The 20,711-nt window shown below is 38.9% G+C and overlaps 3 protein-coding genes across 5 annotated transcripts; 1 reads left to right on the plus strand and 2 right to left on the minus strand.

The window, feature by feature from the left end:
• The first annotated feature begins 75 nt into the window (after positions 1 to 75).
• Positions 76 to 6,002, plus strand: LOC115763337 (interferon-related developmental regulator 2). 2 transcript variants are annotated; one of them, XM_030705844.1, is made up of 5 exons: positions 76 to 918; positions 2,838 to 3,522; positions 3,585 to 3,828; positions 5,065 to 5,292; positions 5,354 to 6,002. In XM_030705844.1, the coding sequence occupies exons 1-5, from the start codon at positions 885 to 887 to the stop codon at positions 5,435 to 5,437; spliced, it is 1,275 nt and encodes a 424-aa protein (XP_030561704.1). In that variant the 5' UTR covers positions 76 to 884; the 3' UTR covers positions 5,438 to 6,002. The 2 variants fall into 2 exon arrangements, with proteins under 2 accessions (XP_030561704.1, XP_030561703.1); XM_030705843.1 differs by having other exon boundaries at positions 77 to 918; positions 2,835 to 3,522.
• LOC115763338 lies at positions 3,914 to 4,985 on the minus strand. The gene has a single exon (XM_030705845.1). It carries the CDS (start codon positions 4,853 to 4,855, stop codon positions 3,992 to 3,994), a length of 864 nt encoding a protein of 287 aa, XP_030561705.1. The 5' UTR covers positions 4,856 to 4,985; the 3' UTR covers positions 3,914 to 3,991.
• Positions 6,003 to 6,992: 990 nt separating the features above from the next.
• LOC115763437 lies at positions 6,993 to 20,705 on the minus strand. Of its 2 annotated transcripts, none has more exons than XM_030706003.1 (6): positions 20,458 to 20,705; positions 10,490 to 10,937; positions 10,319 to 10,414; positions 8,783 to 9,192; positions 8,304 to 8,723; positions 6,993 to 8,238 (listed from the first exon to the last, which is right to left on the minus strand). In XM_030706003.1, exons 2-6 carry the CDS (start codon positions 10,919 to 10,921, stop codon positions 7,911 to 7,913), a joined length of 1,686 nt encoding a protein of 561 aa, XP_030561863.1. In that variant the 5' UTR covers positions 10,922 to 10,937; positions 20,458 to 20,705; the 3' UTR covers positions 6,993 to 7,910. The 2 variants fall into 2 exon arrangements, with proteins under 2 accessions (XP_030561863.1, XP_030561862.1); XM_030706002.1 differs by lacking the exon at positions 20,458 to 20,705 and adding an exon at positions 13,013 to 13,391.
• Between the last annotated feature and the right edge of the window lie 6 nt (positions 20,706 to 20,711).

Raw genomic sequence — 20,711 nt, forward strand, 5'->3', positions numbered from 1 at the left:
ATAAGCACATTAAACGCTGCTCAACACTGCTCCGAATGTGTCATTATAATTTCGTCAACTTCAGCAATACGAAAAGTGCTTAATTATTTGCATTATTTTAACAACACACCAACGACGCAGAGCTTTTGGAAAAGCTGCAATAATCAAAGCTAAAGCCGTGCATACGTGCATATTAAAAAAAAAGAGTCAATAGCAACGAAACCGCAAACGCCTAAGCAAACAATTTCACAACTCGTTATACACCCTCGGAAAAAAGGCGGCGCTGTCGACGTCAGACACAGTCAGTCTCAAGGCCAAGGAAGTAGCAACGATATTCAATTGCAATTAAACATGAAATTTGTGTCAACACAAAGCGACGACCAGCATTTTTATAATCAGGAGCAGCAACATCAGCAGTGCATAAATAAAAAACGCGCGTTCAAATCAACAACGTTCAGTTCGGTATCAGTTCTCAACATTTCCAAACGCGTGTTGTGCAACAAAAGGCAACAGCAGGCCCAGCAACAAAGACAATATTGGAAGCATAAAAGCTTTTGCATAGCTGCGTCTTGATTAACAGTCTTGCACTTTAAACAAAGCACATAAAGATTAAGAACTCCCCATAACATCCAAAATTCTAACCTAAATTCCTGAACGCCCAACGCATAGAAAATCAATAAAAGCAGAGAACACGTGCCAGTGCCGCCAATAGTTGCCGCCAAGCGCGTGTGTAGATTTTTTTGTGTAGACTCTCTCACGCTCTCGCGCAAAAGGACACTGCCCAACAAGGCTTGAGTTTGTGTGTGTGTGTGCCGAAAATAACAGCGATCGTAGTCAAGATCAGCCAAAGTAAAACCAAACACAAAATTCGTCAGCGCAACAACAGCAACAACAACAACAACAATATGCCGCGTCGTAATAAAAAAGCAGGAGGCAAAGGTGAGTCACAAAGAAAATTTTAAAGATGTCGTGGGTGTTGTGGGACTGTGTTAAGAAGTGTAGCCAGCTGAAAATTATTTTATTGACCTTTTGCACACAGCGCTCTCGCAGGCATTACTCATTCAAATAGCATGAAATATACATTTCGTTGGCTTCAAAAGCTTTCGCCTCCAACCTGTTTGGCAATCATCGAAATATATATTTTTGTGTTTTGCTGCGCTGGCAAAAGCTTTGCACGCGCTCAGCTGCTGAAGCAGAGCAAAAACGAAGAAAATCCAACGGTTAAATGTCGTCAATTCGAATGCTGTAATACCCTGCGAGGGCATATATGTATTTAGGGCGACTCTGTTGATCAGCACACTTGGCTTACAGACTTATAGTTGGGACTGCTTGTTTATTAGTTAGTTAAAGCAACTTGGGAGATATATTGAAATTATTCAAAACAACATCAATTGTTATTGTAAATTTGCCTTTTTGCAAAATGTCTTTAATAGCGCATAGACTCTGCGGCCAGTTCAGTGTACGGCCACACTGTACAAGTGTGAACGTTCAATGCCAGCTTATCAAGAAATACACAAAGCAGCACACAGCTGTACGTATTTATATATGTATGTATATTTCTTTTTGTAAATGTAATTAATCGCAGGCAAGCAGCATGTCTGTATGTATTAGTAGGTTATATTTATAAATAAGCATTGCATGCTTCTAGCAAAATAGGGCTTCTTATGCGGAAGCAGCTGCCTACAAAAGGGTTCTCCTTTTATTAAGGCACTCAAATTATGGCCAGAGCAGCGCTTCCTCTCTCAGAGGAAGCTCAGAGCAGCACTCAACCCCAACTTACCAAACAACTTTCAAATCACAGTTGGTTTTTCCAACAGCTGTTCAGGCTGTTGTTGTGATTGCAACACAAGCAACAATTTTGTTTTTGTCGAGATACATACACACATGCATATACACAAATGTGTGTGTATGCCTTTCCCTGCAATGGGAAAATGAAAACTCAATGGCGGAAATTGTTTTGTCCCAAATCGGTAGTCAGCTGCTAAGTGAAAATTGTTGTGTATATAGAAAGTTAAGCGAGTTTTTCTTTGGTAACAACAAACGGTAAAACTTGTTGCACAACATTTTCATTTGAAGGTCGTACAATTGCCCCAAAAATGCCAATGCGCATTCAATTACTTTTGTTGTGCTCGTACCTACAAATTAAAATACACATGCATACGTGTAATTGTATTTTTGATATACGCACACATACACATGCCAAAAATATCGCTGTCAAGCGGAAAATTAAGGTACTAGAAATTGTTGCTTTGTATGTATATTGCACATATATGTACATGCACACACACACATTAATATAACTCTCTCGTGAGAGCTGAGTCATATCACAAGAAAGAATGTGTTAACAGTTTGAGTAACGATGAGAACGCAAATAATTTGACAGTGAAGCAACAGTGGGAATAGAGTGATTTAACAGTTTAGATAGCACTGCCAGTCATCAAAGTATGTACAGTGAGGTAACAGTGGGAATAGTCATTTAACAGTCATGTATGCACTTTGCATTAACAGCATGATTTAGCAGCGCGATCAAACAACTGTTAGACCTGCCTTGGGATCAGTTTAAACAAGTTATATTATATCACACGAAATAAATGTGTTAACAGTTTGTGTAGCGATGAGATCGCAAATAATTTGACAGTGAGGCAACAGTGGGAATAGTGATTTAACAGTTTAGATAGCACTGCCAGTCATCTGAGTATGTACAGCGAGGTAACAGTGGGAACAGCTTGATTAGCAGCGCGATCGAACAACTGTTGGGATCAGTTTAAATAGCAGCGGAAATGATTAAACACATTAAATTCAAGAAACCTACAGTTTGAATAGCTCGTTAATGCAAGCATTTTAAAAAACTTTAGCAGGCCGCACCAACGACTCCAATTCGGAGGACGAATCCTTTGACAATGTGAGCGTTTATTCGCACGTCTCGGAGATCGCCTCTTCGGAGGCAGCCGAGGATCTGGCCAACGAGCGCTTCGAGGAGAAATTCGAAAAGGCTCTGGAACAGGCCACCGAGAAGTCGGCACAGACACGCGTCCAGGCATTGCAGGCTATCTGTGAGCTGCTGATGCACCGTTATATGCCCGATTTCGTCGAGGATCGCAAAATGACGCTCATGGACTTTGTGGAGAAGAGCGTGCGCCGCGGCAAGGGCCAGGAGCAGATGTGGGGTGCACGTCTGGCGCCGCTGTTGGTGCTGCAGCTGGGAGGCGAGGAGGGCATGTCCAAGGCCATGAATCAGTTCTTGCTGACCACCGTGCAGGATAAATCTGTCAATTATGATGCACGCGCCAAATGCTGCACAGCTCTGGGTCTGCTCAACTTCCTGGACTGCGAGGATATTGGCGAACTGGTGCAGCTGATGCAGTTCTTCGAGACCATCTTCGCCGGCAGCTATTTGCGCGGCGATGACAAGACGCCCATTTCTGTCACTGCCGAGGCCGGAGCCTTGCATGCCGAGGCTCTATCCGCTTGGGGCTTGCTGCTGACGCTCGTCCCTTCGGGCGACTTTGTCTCATTGATGACCACCGGACAGCACAAATTTCCGTAAGCAGCCGGAGCAGACAGAGCTAAATGGTAGATTCTGATCGAACTAATTACATTTGCAGCTCTATCAAAAAGTTTTTGGGTCTATTGCAATCACCGCATTTGGATGTACGAATGGCCGCTGGCGAGACGATTGCTCTAATTCTGGAATCGGGCCGTGCACACGATGAGAACTTCCTGGAGGAGCACATCGGTGAGCTGTGCGATGCCGTCAAGCAGCTGGCCACCGATTCGCACAAATATCGCGCCAAACGCGATCGCAAGGCGCAGCGCGCCACGTTCCGCGATGTTTTGCGCTATCTGGAGGTGAGTCTTGGACACGGACAGACTATAGATTTAGTCGGAGCCACCGACTAAATAGTATATTATTAGCTAACAAAACGGCCTGCAATCTGATAATTTAAATTTATACATATCAAACAGTTGTGTACAAACCAAGCAACAGGGATTATAGAGATACTTTTGAAGACTATTGTTTCATGTCGGTGCAGTTGAACCGGATCTCGTGCCGGCAATGATTCGCCAGGCACTTGGAATGATCGTGCAGCTTGTTGCGCATTATGATGCAGCCGTTGCGGCTGATTGAGTCCATGTATTCGGTAAAGTTCGGCGACTTGCGGAACGTGCTGCCCGCCGTCTTCCAGTGTGAGTTGTTGCCCGAGTTGACGAACTGGGAGGAATCGGAGAATGTGGTCTTGAATGGCTTATAGGCTTGCTCGCATTCATCGTCCTTGACTTCGTAGCCGGTGGTATTTTCGCGCTCTAGCTGCTTCATCACATCCGAACGGAATTCGGAACAAGGCTCCTTTTTCGACAACAGTTTGTCCGATTTCATTTTGGATGCTTCGTCTGTGGGCTTCATGCTCTCGTAAATGCCCTCTGGGTACTCGTTAACGTCGCAGTAATCAATCTGATATGTTGTGTACATGCGATTCGTTTCCAGCCTGCGTCCCAATTCCTCCTTGGGCATTAACTTCAGGCGCTCGTACAAATCCGGATAGACGTTGCGTAATATTTTGAGAAACCGATTCGGCTGCAGCTTCGAGCAGTCCGATTCGGGGGCAAACGCCATTTTCTCCACCTGATCCTGTGCCAGTTCGGTTGGTATTAGACGTGGATCCACTAAACGTCCCATCGGTGCTATACCCGTCCATTCCACGCCCGAGCAATTCTTGACCGCGTCTTCCGGCGGCTTTATCTTGTCCTCCTCCACGCATTCGCATTCCACAACCTTTGGCCCCCCGAAGCCGTCGTGTGTCTTGAGGTGGCTCATAAACTCGTAGCGCTTCGTGTTCGGTGGAACATAGTCGTGTTGATAAGTGGATAGCATCATTTTGAAGGTCGGCTAAAAGAATTTTTTTTTTGTTTTTGGAATTTTATAATTATCTTTTTAAGTTCCACATAAAATTTTGAGCGGCTCAAGAAAGAGTAAAACTAATATAAATAGTTGATAGAGAATTTGTTAAGAGCTAGAAGTTTTCGGTCTGAAATTTGTGTCGACGCTTGCTAAATATGACGCCTTTATATTGTTTGACCATGCAGGAGGATATTTCGCCTGAGATCAATATACGTTTCGCACACGATGCTCTCACATTGGACTCCTGGTCCATACACCATCAGTACTCGGCCCTGTGCACTGTTATGGGTCCCGGCATGACCTCACAGCTGCAGGAGAATGAATTCATACGCGATATTTTCCAGCTGGGACCGCGACCCACCAATACTGGCATCAATGGCAACGCCAAGGTCAAACAGTCAAAGTTGGAGCGCGTAAGTGAAATATCAACTGTTTGCAATCGCTTGAACTAATATTAATTGTATCCATTTGCAGCATCTGGTGAATGCCGCCGCTTTCAAGGCACGTTCCATAACGCGTGGCAAGAACCGCGACAAGCGCTCGGCCGTCGTACAATAAGCTCCTCTGCTGCCGCCTCCAGTTAACAACAACCTAGCTGGCAAAATCCTAGCATATATATATATATATCAATATGAGCACTCATCCATTCGCCGACTCCCAGGACTGACGCCCATTAGTTGAATTGTTTTACGTAGTCCATGAAACGGCGTAGCGTACCAAAAGCTGCATCAGTTGCTCTAAATTAAGGCACTTTCGGCCAAGTTATATTTCTCGACTAAATTCAAATAGTTTTCTAGCAACTAAAATAAAAGATATTTAGCTTGTAGCTTTTAGTCGATTTAGCATATATATATACATATATCGCATATTATATTATTAGCTAGTAATGTGATCTATAAAATTGAATTTTGGCATTAAATTGCGTGCCAGCTTGAAGGACTGTGTGAATTTTTAGTTTAGTCTTTAGTTTTCTTTACGTTGTTGATCTTTTCAAATATACATATATACATTAGCACATTATAGATGCATACAATAATGAAAAGCTTGTAAGCATGTATACATATAAAACTTATAAATTTGATAGGTATTGCGTGTAAAATAAATGTATAACTCTAGACTTAAAGGACAACAAATACGATGACTGTTTTATTGAATCTTTCCAAAGCTTTTAAGGAATTGAAGATGTCGCAATTGCACAACGAGCCTATTGCCTCATAACCTTCTTACACCATGGTAAACCTTGTGGCCAAGAGGCGCTGAAACAAGCCAAGTGATATGAAAGAAAAATTGCTGCCATCAAAGCTGCAAATAACAATGCTGAATATAGAAAATTGTATCTTAAATCACTTTTCTAGCTTATAGATTTTTAAAAAGTTTAGCTTATTAACTTTTGCATGTTTTCAAACAAAAACCCAATTCCGGAAAATCGTACCTTTAAAGAGAGATTTCGCTTTGCTAATGAGATTTTGCTTTCGACATAGAATGAAAAATCGGACAGCATCAGACATCATATGTGCTGAATGCGACTAAAGTAGAGACCTATGCAAAGTTTTATCAAAGTACACCTAAAACAGGCAAACGGACAAGGCTGTCGGTACGATCAAGAACACAAATGCTCTGTTAGATGTGTTTTTCTTTACATTTCACACTATGCAAGCGTATAAAGAGGATTGCCAAGATGTAAAGGTAAAGGTGTGCATCATGTTCATCATTTACCTGAAGACAACAAATATAAACAGGTATGAAAAACACAATTAAAGAAAGTCTGGAGGATACAGGCATAGCTGGCCGGACTGGCAAATAAAACACCTCCATCGGTCGGTGATGCTATTTAGAAAATTGGTATTCTTTAACTAGGCTTTTAGCATATAATTCTATTATCTATTGTATAACCTATTGAATAATGAGGAAGACACTCGGTTTGTCGACCATTAATAAATAAATAAATAAATAATGTTCTCTTGTTTTGCACCTTTGCTATATAAAAAATATCCTAGACTAGCAATCATCGTTAGTCTCGAAATCCATATAGAGAGAGAGAGAGAGAGAGCAGTTATCTTTAAACATATTTAAAAACACGAATTTTATTTGATATAAATGTTTTTTATATTAAACTGGTTTATCACAAAAATGTATATAAGCTTAAGGTGTAAATATGTTGTGTTCAATTTGTTGTTGATAATTTGTTGAAACTATGTTTGATTAGCAAAATTGCTTTGAATAACACAATTCAAATGTGGGCGCGATTTACATACATATATATATATATATATATATATATATATATATAAATAAATATATAAATGGTTTATAAATTAGATTTGTTAAGTATAAGCTTAAGGTGTACTGCGAACAGTATTCGCATTGAATACAAATTAAAAAAAAAATGAATACAAGTATTTTTGTATATATATATATATATATGTGTGTGTGTGTTCCTAAATTAATATTCGCCAAATAAACTTAGCTGTGCCGTGTTTAAGAACTTAAAGTGTACTCTAAAAACTACAAACATGCTCAGCTAGACTGACATTGACTGGTGCCGTTGTTACCTACGCGTATTTAATTTAAAAAACTTCTCCAGCTACTTGGCAACGTGTTCTCATCATAATCATAATCTCAAGACGTTATCGGTAATTTGTGTATAATTGATACTGGCTTATGTATGTGGTACATAGATTATATAATATTTGGCTTTACTTTTGCTTTTGCTTTTCTTTTTCTTCCGTTTTCGTTTTAATACATGTACCGCTTGGAATAATGCGTGCTACTTTGAGAGACAAAATTGACTCGTTTTTTCGAAATGTTTATCCTAAACACTAAAATGACTTAAAACCTATGTACACAGTTTGCAGGGAAGAAGAATTTTAGGGGGGATTGAGCAAAAAATGTGTGCTAAACGGGCGCTAATCTAAACAAAATCGTATGTATAGTGTCTGTTGTCTGTCTGCATATATATCTTACGTATTTGTATGCAACTGTGTATGGGTGTGATGTTTCCTTATGGCATAGACTTCAAGTGCTTATTGTTTTAGGAGGCGGCCTGCACAGCTGCTGCCGCGGAGGTGCTAGCACTGACGTCCTCGCATATGGTATGCAGCTTCTCCATCTCGGAGCTGGTCACAATATTAATGGAGCTGACTTTGGCACGCTGGTACGCCACCACAGTATTCTCGCCCAGACACTTGACGCACACGTAGCCAATCAGTACTGCGACGCCAACGGTCAGGACGCGCACCAACGGATCCACGTACATTTGTATAATTGCCCAGGCTGTGGCTCCGGTCACACACATCAGCGTTATCAATATGACGGTCTTCATCCAGTGCTGAATGGTAAAGCCCTTGTCCCACTCGAGTCTACAGTGCGGAATAGCAGTCGGTTAGAAATATTGTTAATTAGAATGGATTTGCGGGTTAGTTACTTTTTGGATTTCTCAATTTCGTATGGATGCGAGCAAACCTTGCACGCCAGCTGAGCCTCGTTGTTGCTGCTGCAGCTCTCGACTAACCAGCGTTTAAGGCACTCGTGATGCACGGAGCTGACGTCGCCAGTGCATCGACAGGGCTGGATGAGCGGTTCGGGCTTATCGCTGTCATAGCATATCCAGCAATCCTTTTTGGTCAAGAACGTCTGGCCCTCTTCGGGCGATAATTTGTTGCTGTCCGCATTGAGGGTCGGTATCGATGGATCGATTTGACGCGACAGCAGCTTGCGTGGGTTCAGTATCCAAAGCTGTTCCGGTGCCATACAGTTCCACAGGCAGCACGGAAACCACAAGGCAACGCCTATTTCGGCAATACGAAAGATTATGTCATACCAGTTGCGCGAATTGACTGGCACTCTGTTAAACAAACACGAAATCAATTCACGTTTACATTTAAATGGCAAGCGAGGACTTACTTGGCCTTCCAGAAGTCCCCAAGCGTTTCGGAGGTGAGGAAACCGACAATCACAATTAGCATTATGCCCTGGCTGAGCAATCCGAAGCGCGACTGATGCAGCTGCGAGGCATTCACGATTGCCTCGCTGGGTCCAAGAATTTTGCCCGTTTGATCGTAAACAAAACCGCCACGCAGCTTGAAGAACACCTCGACGCCATAAATCAGAAAGAAGATAACGACAATCAGCAGGAGCACAGCATAACAGCCATTGAAGATGTGCGCATAATCACGACGCTCCGAATTGATCAGCGAACTGAACACCTCAATGCCAAACAGGCTGTACAGGAAGAAGTTGAACGCGACAAAGCCCAGGAAGCTCTTCGACAGGAACTGCGACCTCTCCCAGCGTATGTCGCGCAGGTGAAATATCTGAAAAGAAAAGCCACACGAATCAACTATTATATATATATATATTTATACATGTGGCCAATATGCTGGAAAGTGCGCACGTACTCGACTTTCAGACGTTCCCACAAGTCTAATTAATGGGCGCGATAAATTGCGCTCGCCTATTGCGATATGGGAAGCGTTGAAAAACAATTGTAATTGCGAATGAACAAAAAAAAATATATAAATTGGGTACGTTTGCACTCAAGCACTCGAACAACTGTCGCACTTGAGATTGCAGATGGTTGTGTGATAGCACCCAATACTATATTTGTGTTCAGAAAAAGAGTTTCTAACACACCTACAAAATATTTACTCTCTGGCTGTCACAAAATGAGTGTAGCATTCAGATAAGATTGGGCTTTATAAAAAAACACCTCGTGATATATTTTAGAATCTTGCTCCACTCGTGACGCTATTAAATTATTTGCTTATACGAGGATAAGATTTGAATAAAGCTTATTATTTTTTGTGCTCAGAAGAGAGTTCCTGACTTACCTAAGAAATATATTCAGATAAGATTATGCCTTATAAAAAAAAAGCTCGTGATATTTCAAATATCTCGCGCTACTCGTGACGCTCTTGAATTTGGGATAAGATTTGAATAGAGCTGAGTAAACATTCTCTTTTATTTTATATTTTTTTTTATTGCTGCTTTTAACTCAACTGTAGAGCTGGGATATTCTTATCAGCGGTTAGATTAAAGAAATTTACTTGGCCTGGCCTTTAAAATTCTATATAAAAGTTAGTTAAGCTCTTGTATTAGTTAAGACATTCGTAGATTCCAGATGGGAATTGAAATATTGCGAGAATTGTTTGCAAATTCTGAAATTTGAGAATTTACTTAAAATGCAGTTCTAGATTTCCGTTTCCTATCTTCAATTCCAATTAAAGTAACAATATTGTGAGAAAGATTTAAGCTGGAAATTGTAAGTGCAAAACAAACACGGCACGGACAAGATCTACGACTTATTGTAAATGCAAACAAAATGAAAATTGCGATAACTTTTTTTTTTTTTTTTTTTTTTTTGTTAGCAACTCGACAACTTTCTCACGCGCTCATCTGTAATTCAATCAGGCGCAACTCATGAACGACTCGTCGACTCACCTCAGCCCACATGCAGACGATGAGGGAAGCGCAGGTCATGAGCAGCGGATAGTAGGCGGACATCAATGTGACGGCCCACTGAGGCTGCAGATCCAGCTGCAAAGCAGAAGAAAAACAATTCATATATCAACAAATTATATTGGTTTGGATTGGATGGCAGTATGTACTTACAGGTGTGGTGAAGTAGGCGCCGCGCAGCGAGGATGCGACAAATACCATAAAGTAGAGTAGCTTTTGTGTGGTGATGCGGCAGGCGCGCAGAATCGATGGCTGTTTGAGCCGCTGATACTCGGCCACAATGCAAATGAGCAGCTGGATGACCGAGACGAGGGCCACCACATAGAAGACAGTGGAGATGCCCGCATAGTAGGGCAAATTAAAGAAGTCGCACTCATCGCCGGCATAGCGTATGTCACAGACGCATGTGTTATTGACGCAATCGCCGCGACCGGAACAGCTTAGATCGTTGGCCGGCGTAAAGGGGCCATAGATGCCGCCGCCGGGCGCCTTGCTATGGCCGTTGCTGTGCATCTTGACCGCCTCCATCGGCGACTGCAGCACACGCTTCGAGCAACGCATAAGGGTGTCCAGGCTCGGTAGCATTCTTTCTTCAAATTAGCTGCAAATCGAAGCGAGAGAGAAACTGCATGTTAGCCGGCGCGGACAAGTTCATTAATTAATTATCAAGTTTTGCGAATCGATAAACCAATATGCCAAACTGTTTGCACAACCAACACAAACAACAACGACCAACACCCTTTGTCATTTGAATAAACATTTGAGTCTCGTCTGAGGTCGCTAAAAACAAATGCAAATATGTGTTTGTGTAACAAAATAATAGGGGTATTCACTGTAAAAAAAAAATAAAAGTCTTTCTACTAACATGCAAAATCAATAATTTGTTTTAACCATTTCATAATCACATAAAATTGTTGTAATTTAATATTATTATTACACAAAATATGACATTATTTCATAGTCTTTTTTTTTTTTTTTTTTTTTTTTTTTTTTTGTATTTTTTAACCTCGACCCTAGTCAATTTTCCGCAAAACTGTGAAGAATGTTTTAAATAAATATTTACATTTGAAGGGCTACGTAAATCACAAAAGGTTTTCACAACAGGTTTCCACCTATTTTCCACTGCTTTATGCCTATGCAATACGTTAAAATTATCACAAGAAATGCTGCTTTCTAGAAAACAAAAATATATATATATATTCTAGACAACATATAATAAATTAATAGATTCATTTTTTTCTGTAGAAGACTTAACTTTGCTCGATAATAAATAAACTTCATTATTCTGACAACCCCTAATATTAAGAATTTGAGTGACAAGTGTTCAGGCCATGGCACTGACCACATAAGATCCATCATTATGAAAAGGGCTTGAAAATGGCAAAAGTGTGGCTTATGGCTTAGCATTGTTATTATTTCCACAACGATGCCTAAGCCATCCATCAAAGTTAAATAGAGATAGATGGAAACGGAAAGACTACATCGATAAAAATGCCTGCCAGCACTTGACACCCGCAATGAAAACGATGGAACTGATATTGACAACTGGGCAACTGGACAAACAATCAACTGGGCAAATCCATTGAGCTGCCGTTCCATATATGTTAGCCAATTGAAATGCACGAGACGTGTCTGAAAATTGAGTTTCCAAAGCAAAAAGGCTTAGCTTTAGCTGTAGAGAGAGAGAGGGAAAGATGACTTGCGCGTCGTGTCATGTGCTTTGTTCATCAGCGCCATTTTAATTATTAATAGTAATAATATTAATTATTATTCTCTTCAATTCTTGTTGCCATACAATTCGTTTGAGCATTTCTTGCCGTTCTTCTATTTTCTTCTTTCTCGCTGATAAGAAGCAGCAGTAGCAGAGTACGCATATAGTTTGCACCTGTCTTACCTAATGTTGATGGAGGCTTAATGGCCCACAATTTCCAACTTGGGAGCAGGGGAAACGCTTTGCACATTCAATTTGAGGAGGCGTTTGTATTTTGGGTGGGGGGCGTATTTATATATATATTTCTATATATTTATCTATATCTTTTCGAGCATTATAAAAACACAGTTTTATTTAAACGTGCCCGAGAATTTCCGTATGCCTACGATGTTTAAAGTAGCTTCATTTTTTTTTAATTTTTAAGACAATTAAATAGCGATTCAATTAATTACACAAAAAGCTTTGTGACACATTTGCTTAAATTGTTTTTTCTTGCACACAAATTATAATTGCTTAATTCACAGCCATTGCCGACTTTTTCACACCTTTTCTTTATAGTTTAAGCAACAACATTTGGCAATACATCGATATTATGCCATAAATAAATTGTGAATGTGAATGTGTATGCAATATATGCGCAGAAATTTTAATATATGTTATTGTTGCTGTTGTTTATTTGCTTTTGCTTTCTAGAAGAACTTTAGTAGCTGACTAGCGATAAGATAAACGAGCGTTTTTTATAGCAAAAGAAAACGCAGAGCAACTGTTTAATTGCAAAATATTTTGCAGCTGTATACCCTATAGGGCTCAATTTTGACCCTAGACCGGAAATATTTACATATATTGCTCGGCGACACGCGGTCAAAGGGCGAACGAGATAATAAGCCAGGCAGGCGATCAAAAGTGCAGAAGGTCTCTCAGAGAGAGAGAGAGCGAGAGTGAGAGCGAGAGAGAGTATTACCCACCTTGTATTGCATTTTGGCTGTTTTCAATGGTTGCTTAGATCAAAATAATACTCGTAATACTCGTAAAGAGACGCCTGCAGCGTCCCTAGCATTATAACTGGCCCGTTTTTGGTTATGTTGAAAGAGCGTTTTTCACATTACAAGAAGCCCGAAAATAAAAATAGCACACACCGCTTGTAGGGGTAAATGTGTGTGTGTGTGTGTGTGTCTCTGTACTCTTTTTGTTTTGTTTTTATATGTATTTTCTATAGATACTCGCACTGGGTATTTATGAGCTTGTTTGTTTGTTGATTTGCTTTTGTTTGTGCACACAGTCGCGAAAGTTGGAGAACGCGTGCCAACGCACCCGAGCGATCATAACGCGACGCCGACGCTGCCTATACTAAAAGAGAGAACCTGTTGCGATCCAGGCTGTTAACTAAAATGTATCTCTCTGTGTAGCTGTGCGTGTCGCAACAAGCACTCTGTTAACTGTCCAGCCATTCGCGCTGGTGATGAACAAGTGTCAGAGAGTCATTTCATAGAGATCTCCCTCTCCTGCTGCATTTTATTGTGCTGATTCATGCACAATCATTCAAAATATTAATAGTCTGGTTACGATAATTAAAATTATTTCTATATTATTATTTGTACAAATATAAAAATAGAAGAGCTTCTAATGACAATGACTTGGTATTTATAAATAGCGCTTATTTCATTTCATACAAATAGCTCCCAAATAACTGTATTCTATTTTCCCAAAGCTTTTGTTAGGCTGTTATCACGACACGCGCTCAACACTAGTTCGCACTGTTAACTGGCACAAACTTTAACAGCGATCGTGTTGAGTTCGGCCGCAAGCAGTGCACAGGAGAGCACGCTGCGTATACGTCACGCCCGCCGGAGGCAAGCAGTGCACGTGTGTATGAGAGAAAGAAGGCCTATGAAAATAAAGTACATTCCACAATAGTTTAAAAATCAATTAATTTATGTTGAACACACATATGTTTGTACAGAAGTATGTACAATGTGCATTAAAGGGGCGACGGGTCTGTAAACAAAAAACGTTTGGCTGTTCAATTAATGTTGAAATAAATTTAAGCGTCGGATCAGCAGACGTTAAATATGGCACACATGTACATTACTATATATATATATAAAGATAACTATATCTGTATATAGACACATATATCTGGCCTTAAAGCGCTTTGCTCTGGCGTCAATTAAAAATTAGGCTTCGTTCAAATTAATAAATAATGGCAAATAATTGCCAAAAATTGTGTGTAATTATCGAGAGAATGTAATATATGTGTATATATGTATATGTGCCTCGCTGTCAACTGGAACAACTGGAGGTTAGTACGAGAAACACAAACATATCTCGACAGATGTTTAAGTCACTTGAAAATAAACCAATCAGCATTTAACGATTGTGTAAACTGCAGTTTTATTGCCAGCCATATAATTATTTATATCTTTACATGCAAAAGCATTTAGTGCGGTCGGATTTTAACTGCAGGGCTTGTGTACTTTGTAGAATCTGAATAGTTTACAGCTAAGGAAATTGCTAAAAATGTGCAACAAATTGTATAAGCAACACCCTCATAGCCAACTATTATTTATGATTTAAAGCATGTATCTCAAGTGTGGTCAAGAAATTATTGAGAGAGAGAGAGAGAGAGAGAGAAAAAAAGCGACCCATGCGAAACTAGTTTGTGGCGCCCGCAGCAAAGTTACAATGGACTGGTTTTTGGTCTATGCAGCGCAACAAGTAGCTCATCATCGCATGATCGTAGATTCAGATGCCCAAGATACCCAAGGGGCAGGTTTGGCAGAAGTTGTGACGGCCATGGCCCATAGTTGAACGAACGAGTGCGTTTCAATATTTACACATGCTGATCGAGTGAACAGAAATGTGGATCTTGTCACGATACCACATTTGCACAGCTTTAAGCGCAGGCACGTTTCAACATTTGGTTTTTTATTTTATTTTCTGCTCTCGAATTAGCGCTGCTCTAAAAATAATGGCACATGCCTACGACGGCAAGGATTTAATGATTGCTAATTAAATTTGTGTATCACATTTTTATCAAAAAACTTATATAATCACAATCGTTCTTGTACCTTTTTATCAAATACGTTAGGGGCGTGTCGAACAAAACTCGCAAGAACACCCAAAACTATGCTCTAAAGGGGCGTGCGTGTAACATATACTTGCATCTCTTTTTTTATGTTTTATATTTATTTGTATGGCTAGACTCATATCTTTTTAGATATTGAAAGGCATATTATATATCTACAAAATATGTTGTTGATTGCAACCTTTTTGTATTTCGTTTGGGGGAACGATTCACATTTTCCACTTTCCAATTTGTGGTTAAATGATGTTTAAAATTGAAACACGAATACTTGACGAATACAAAGACCAAGTGTACATACATCACATTGTTGTCAAAATCTACCTCCGCGGCTCAGCAATTCATAAAACCATAACTTTTACAGCGATTATCATGACTTGAAAGTTAACAAGTTCTACTTGAAGACAAATACACTTTATTCTAACGCTCTTTTTTATTAACGTGCTCTATCTTTATAATTTAATTTCCCTTTCTGTAATCCGCATTTTACTTCTTTATTTTTGCAGTGATTGCTATAAACAAAAGTCTGTCTGCCTCCGTTCTTGCATGTGTTTTTCTCGGTAAGTTCTTAATGATGTACATAAATGTTAGGCTGATTCATAGCTCAGCACAGCTCTGCAGTTCATAATTTATATATTAACATTTGTATATTGTATTATTATATGCAATACTATCTGCAAGTGTATCTCATGAGCCTCGATGCATAGTAATTGATTTACGATGACGTTAAAACCTCATCAGATTTACTTGAAATATGCACGACAAGACAATTAATTTCCATTTAGCTGCTATTAGTGTTCATTAAAAGAAAAACTTAGGTGCAAATAAACAAAGGTGTTTACTGGGTTGCCAAAGAACACACATAAATTCTCAAACAGATGGGATCCACACAAACTCACAGAACGCTAATTGATGCCATTACCATATGCAGCATATTTTCGCATTTCGAAAACTTTTCATAACAAATTGCCTGCGTTCATTTATTTATTTGCTTTCACATAAACATCTTTTTTATGCGTGTTTGATGTTTTCTTATACATAAAAAGTGTTGAGTGAAAGGTTTGTGTTATCAGGAGATTCGGCTAGGCTAGCCTATGTGTACTCGTACACCCCCCAAAACATATGTGTAGGGTAAACTAGCTGATAAGGGCAACACACTTTAACACGTTGGGTGATTATGAATCGAAACCCATTAGCTGCTTAGCTATGGCGTATAACCAAAGATCAGTCATCGCAAAGTCAGCGGCTTAATGACAAATTGGGCAGGGGGCAAAGTAATTGCAGTCCTCTTATCAAAACATCACCTAGCTGACTCATTGATTTTTTAGTACATTTATGCCGATAAGATTAGTACATACGGGGAAGCAGCAAGAATTTAGACTTATATTATATTATCTCTAAAAAGCAGAAATTCAGGCGATCGCTCACTCATAAAAACCTTTATTACAGTAATAACAAATGGAGCATTAAACATTACTCGTAACATAGCTATGTTAAAGGCAACATAACATAATTGTTCGTAACAGCCCGTATTAACAGTACAAGCCCATGTTTGTTGAGTGCTGGGCAAATACTTTACACTTTACATTTGTTTTTGGACATTGAGCTTTAACACTGCGTATATCCAGTTTTCGCCCATTAGGGACTTTAGCATTGAAACTTAAACTAACATGCGAGACGTTGTCATAAAAACAGCAAAATCTAAAATTACGCAAGTAAAACAATAATAAATAAGCCCCCATACAAATATAAGAATCGATATGAATGGTTTGTTGATTGCGCAGTGCGATATAGCATTTGGTTCGGGCGTATTCATGCATAGTATACTATTATATGTAGTTGTAAATGCATGGCACATGCAACAGCCAGCTTCAAACTCATGCAAAGGATCAGACCATTCGATTAAGTACTTATTTTGTTGATAGTAAATACTCACAGTACTTGAATTGGGAGCACGTGGTGGTTCATTGAGGGCGCTGATTCTTATGAGGGGGAAGCACTATGCGACTTAATTTCTGAGTAATATTAGTGTTAGCTGTAAGAGAATTGCGTTAGCTTTATGTAAATATGTATAAGAAAACATATAAGGGACGTAGCGAAGGCACCTTTGCACTTGGCCAGGGGGCGCGGCTGCTCTGCTGACTAATTAGTCTCTGCGGGCAAGACAACGCTAAAGTCGGGTTACTCTTGCCAATTAAATGCTTGGCTAAAACACCACGTGAATATATCATATATAATTTTTAGCTATTCGTGTGAAAGCTCTCTAATGGCACTGCCTTTTCAATCTACGCGAAAATAATTGGTTTCCTAATTGCATATATGCCAACAGATACAAAAATATCAACCACTTTTGTTATACAAATAAGTCTTGCTATAGTTCATTGAAAAAAGTTGACTTTTGATATTTAATAGATACACAATTTTATTTGAAGAATTCTGTGAATACTCGACTTTATAAGTAGTTAGACACAAAACTTGACTAAAAATTGAATATTTTCCCCAAATTCCAATAATTTCATTACAAACAAATATATCAAGAATTAAATATCATAAATTAGATATTTATTCTAAATTTTTTTTGAAGAATTCTGTTTTTTCCCAAATTTCTTTAGAAGAAATATATCAAGAATTGAATATTAATATCATAAATCAGATAGTTCTTTTCATTTTTTGTATATCTACGAAAGATACTAAAAAACTAATCAGAATAAATAAAGTAGATTTATTTGATTTTTTCGCATCGAAATTCGTTCAGAATATATTTGCAACAATTATTTTACGAAAAAATAAATATATACTCTTATTCCTCTAAATTTGCAAGGCTCCATATAAATGCCAAAAATAATGTATCATAATATTGATTAACTCTAACTTTAATATGATAAGTTGATTAATTTTTATGAAATTTTGTATTCTCTAATATAAATAGATAAATTAATAAATTGTTTAATTATTGCTTCTAATAATCTAATTACTGGAATCGTGACCTAGTTCTATGACTCATATTTTCTATAACGAGTGAATTGTAGAAACTAAACTTTCTTTAAGATGCAATAACAATTGTTTCGAGCTATAGACTTTCTATTTTATATTTTTAATATACGTTATTCATGTCTCATTCGATATGTATGCATGTCCCAGGTGTCATAGGTTGCCCACCTACGCACAGACAGCATACAGCTTATCGTCCCATCATGATTTAAGAGGGGCAACGGGTGGGGGGGGCATTCGCAGAGCACGTAATTTTATACGACAGAAGGCATCTAAGTGAGTGTTACATTTACATTTGGACGGGGTCTGGGGCCTGGGCATAAATTTGGCCGGGGCGCTTTGTTTAGCGCGTGTCGTCGGCGACTTGTGAAGGAGCTGAAGGGAGGCGCAAAGAGCGGCACGTGTAATAAATGTAAATTAATTGTGCGAGCATTTGTTTTTTTTTTTTTATTTTTAATATATTTATTGCCTCGCCTCGCCTCGCCTCGACTCGACTCGACTCTGCGGACTGACCTGCCCTCAAATTGCAAATTGCGAGCGATGCAACAAAATCATAAGCGTAAACAACAAAATCATGCTCTATATTTACACACACACACACACGTTTCCGTGTATTCGTGTGTGTGTGTAGGTATGCATGTGTGCAATCAATTAAACTGATTCAATCATATTTAAGTGAAATGCTCGAGAGATGTCCGGCCACGTTGCGTGTGACGTGCGATTCGAAAGTGAAAATGCGCTTTGAGCTGATGTCAGGCAACTACAGCTAAAGTGACATATATGACAGATGACTGAAAGATTCTCAATATTAATAAATAAACCTTTTAAACAAATCAAATCTCAAAAGAAGCGTTAGCAGAATCATTATATCATAGCATCTGGTGACCCTTTCAAAGCAGCCCAGGAAAGCAGAATTGCACGGGCATTGACTGTCATCAGGCTCAAACTCACAAGTAAAGGATATATGTAGTCACAAACTATCCGCTTAACTTTTTAAAGGGTATTCGGGTATTATGACCTTCGGCTAAGACAATCCTAAGTCCATACGCCAGCCTAGGATTCCATAGAACTCAGTCTATGTAGGTATTTGGCAAAGTAAATTTCTGTCTCTCTATTTTCCATATTCTACCCGTAGTATATTTCAAATAAAAGTTAAAGTTCTCTTAAAACAGACATGCATTCACAATTTCTCAAAGTGTAATATATTCTGGCTGGATTAAGGCTTGACAATTGTCTCAAGATCTCAAGATTTTTAACTCAAGCTTTTGTTGAATTTTTTACGACATAAAAATTGTTTTAAGTTTGTTAATATAAAGTCAAATTATTCATAGATTCTTTGAAACAATGCAACTCTTTAGTTATAATTAAATATTTTGTAAGAATGATCAATAAAATAAAAAAAGTTGTTACTTTAAGTGAAAACTGCATACTTTGCACGGTTTAACCAAATTTTAATAAAGATCAGGTTACTTTGTATATAAATAAACCGTTCGCCCAACAACTGTTCACAACTATTAAAAGTACATATATTTTTTTTTACTGAGCTGTTATTGTTTGTCATATGCCAAAACGTTTGGCTCGGTGCACGCGCACCTAGAACGTACGCAATTGGGTGCATGTAAATAGATAAAGTTCGGTGGTAAAAAGAATAGAATAGAAAACAAGACAGTTGCGTAGTTAGCGAGAGGGAGACAGCAGCATGCACAGTAATTACTACGTGTGGAAGGCCAAACCGAATGCCAACAATTAAAGCTTCAGAAGAGCGTCGCAAAAGCCATTTTGGAAGTGAATGAACGCACTGCCACACACACACACACACACACACACACCCATACGCTTTAGGTTGCAGTGGACAAGCGTTGCAGCCTTTTGACATTGTTTTTATTTGCGTTATATCAGGCGCTTTTAACTTGACTTTGACTGCAACGTAATTCACACTAATTATACAGTTAGCTTTGGTGTGCCATAGCTGTTAAGTGTTCAACTGTAACCGTTTGAATGCTAACAGAATACCATCTTAAAAGGGTTAAGGTCTGTTTTTACTATTAGGTTGAATGTCCGTATCGTACGGGTGTAAGTTGGGTGCATTTTGAGTGCATTTGCACCCAAACGGCGCCAACAACAGAGTGCAAACATTGCAGTCAGACAACAAATAAAGCTCTTATGTAGGCCTTTAACAGGCGAATGAAATGAGCATGACTAAGGTTTGTATAATGCTGGCGTCAGGTAAAGATCCACCTGCAGCGGCTGATTGAGTCACAGGGGCACGCGACCAAAACTGATTAGTAGGCAATTTTATTGTATTTTTATTTTATTAATAAATTATTGATGACTTACCTAGCAAATAATCCAAACAAAAAAGGTAACTAATTATGCAGCAGGAAACAAAGTGCACGCACACACACACACACACAACACAACACAATCACATACGTATATATGTATACGTATATATACCAGCGTCACAGATTGATGTTAAATTTTATTGCAATTCACTTTATAGAAAATAGCTGTGTGCTAGTTAAAGTATTGCATATTTCACATTTTACTTGTTTATTATTTATTTTGTTAAATTACTTCTTTCGTATGCG

The sequence above is a fragment of the Drosophila novamexicana genome, unplaced genomic scaffold (assembly GCF_003285875.2).
Source record: "Drosophila novamexicana strain 15010-1031.04,08,12 unplaced genomic scaffold, DnovRS2.1 tig00000739-arrow-arrow-pilon, whole genome shotgun sequence".
Lineage (NCBI taxonomy): Eukaryota > Metazoa > Arthropoda > Insecta > Diptera > Drosophilidae > Drosophila > Drosophila novamexicana.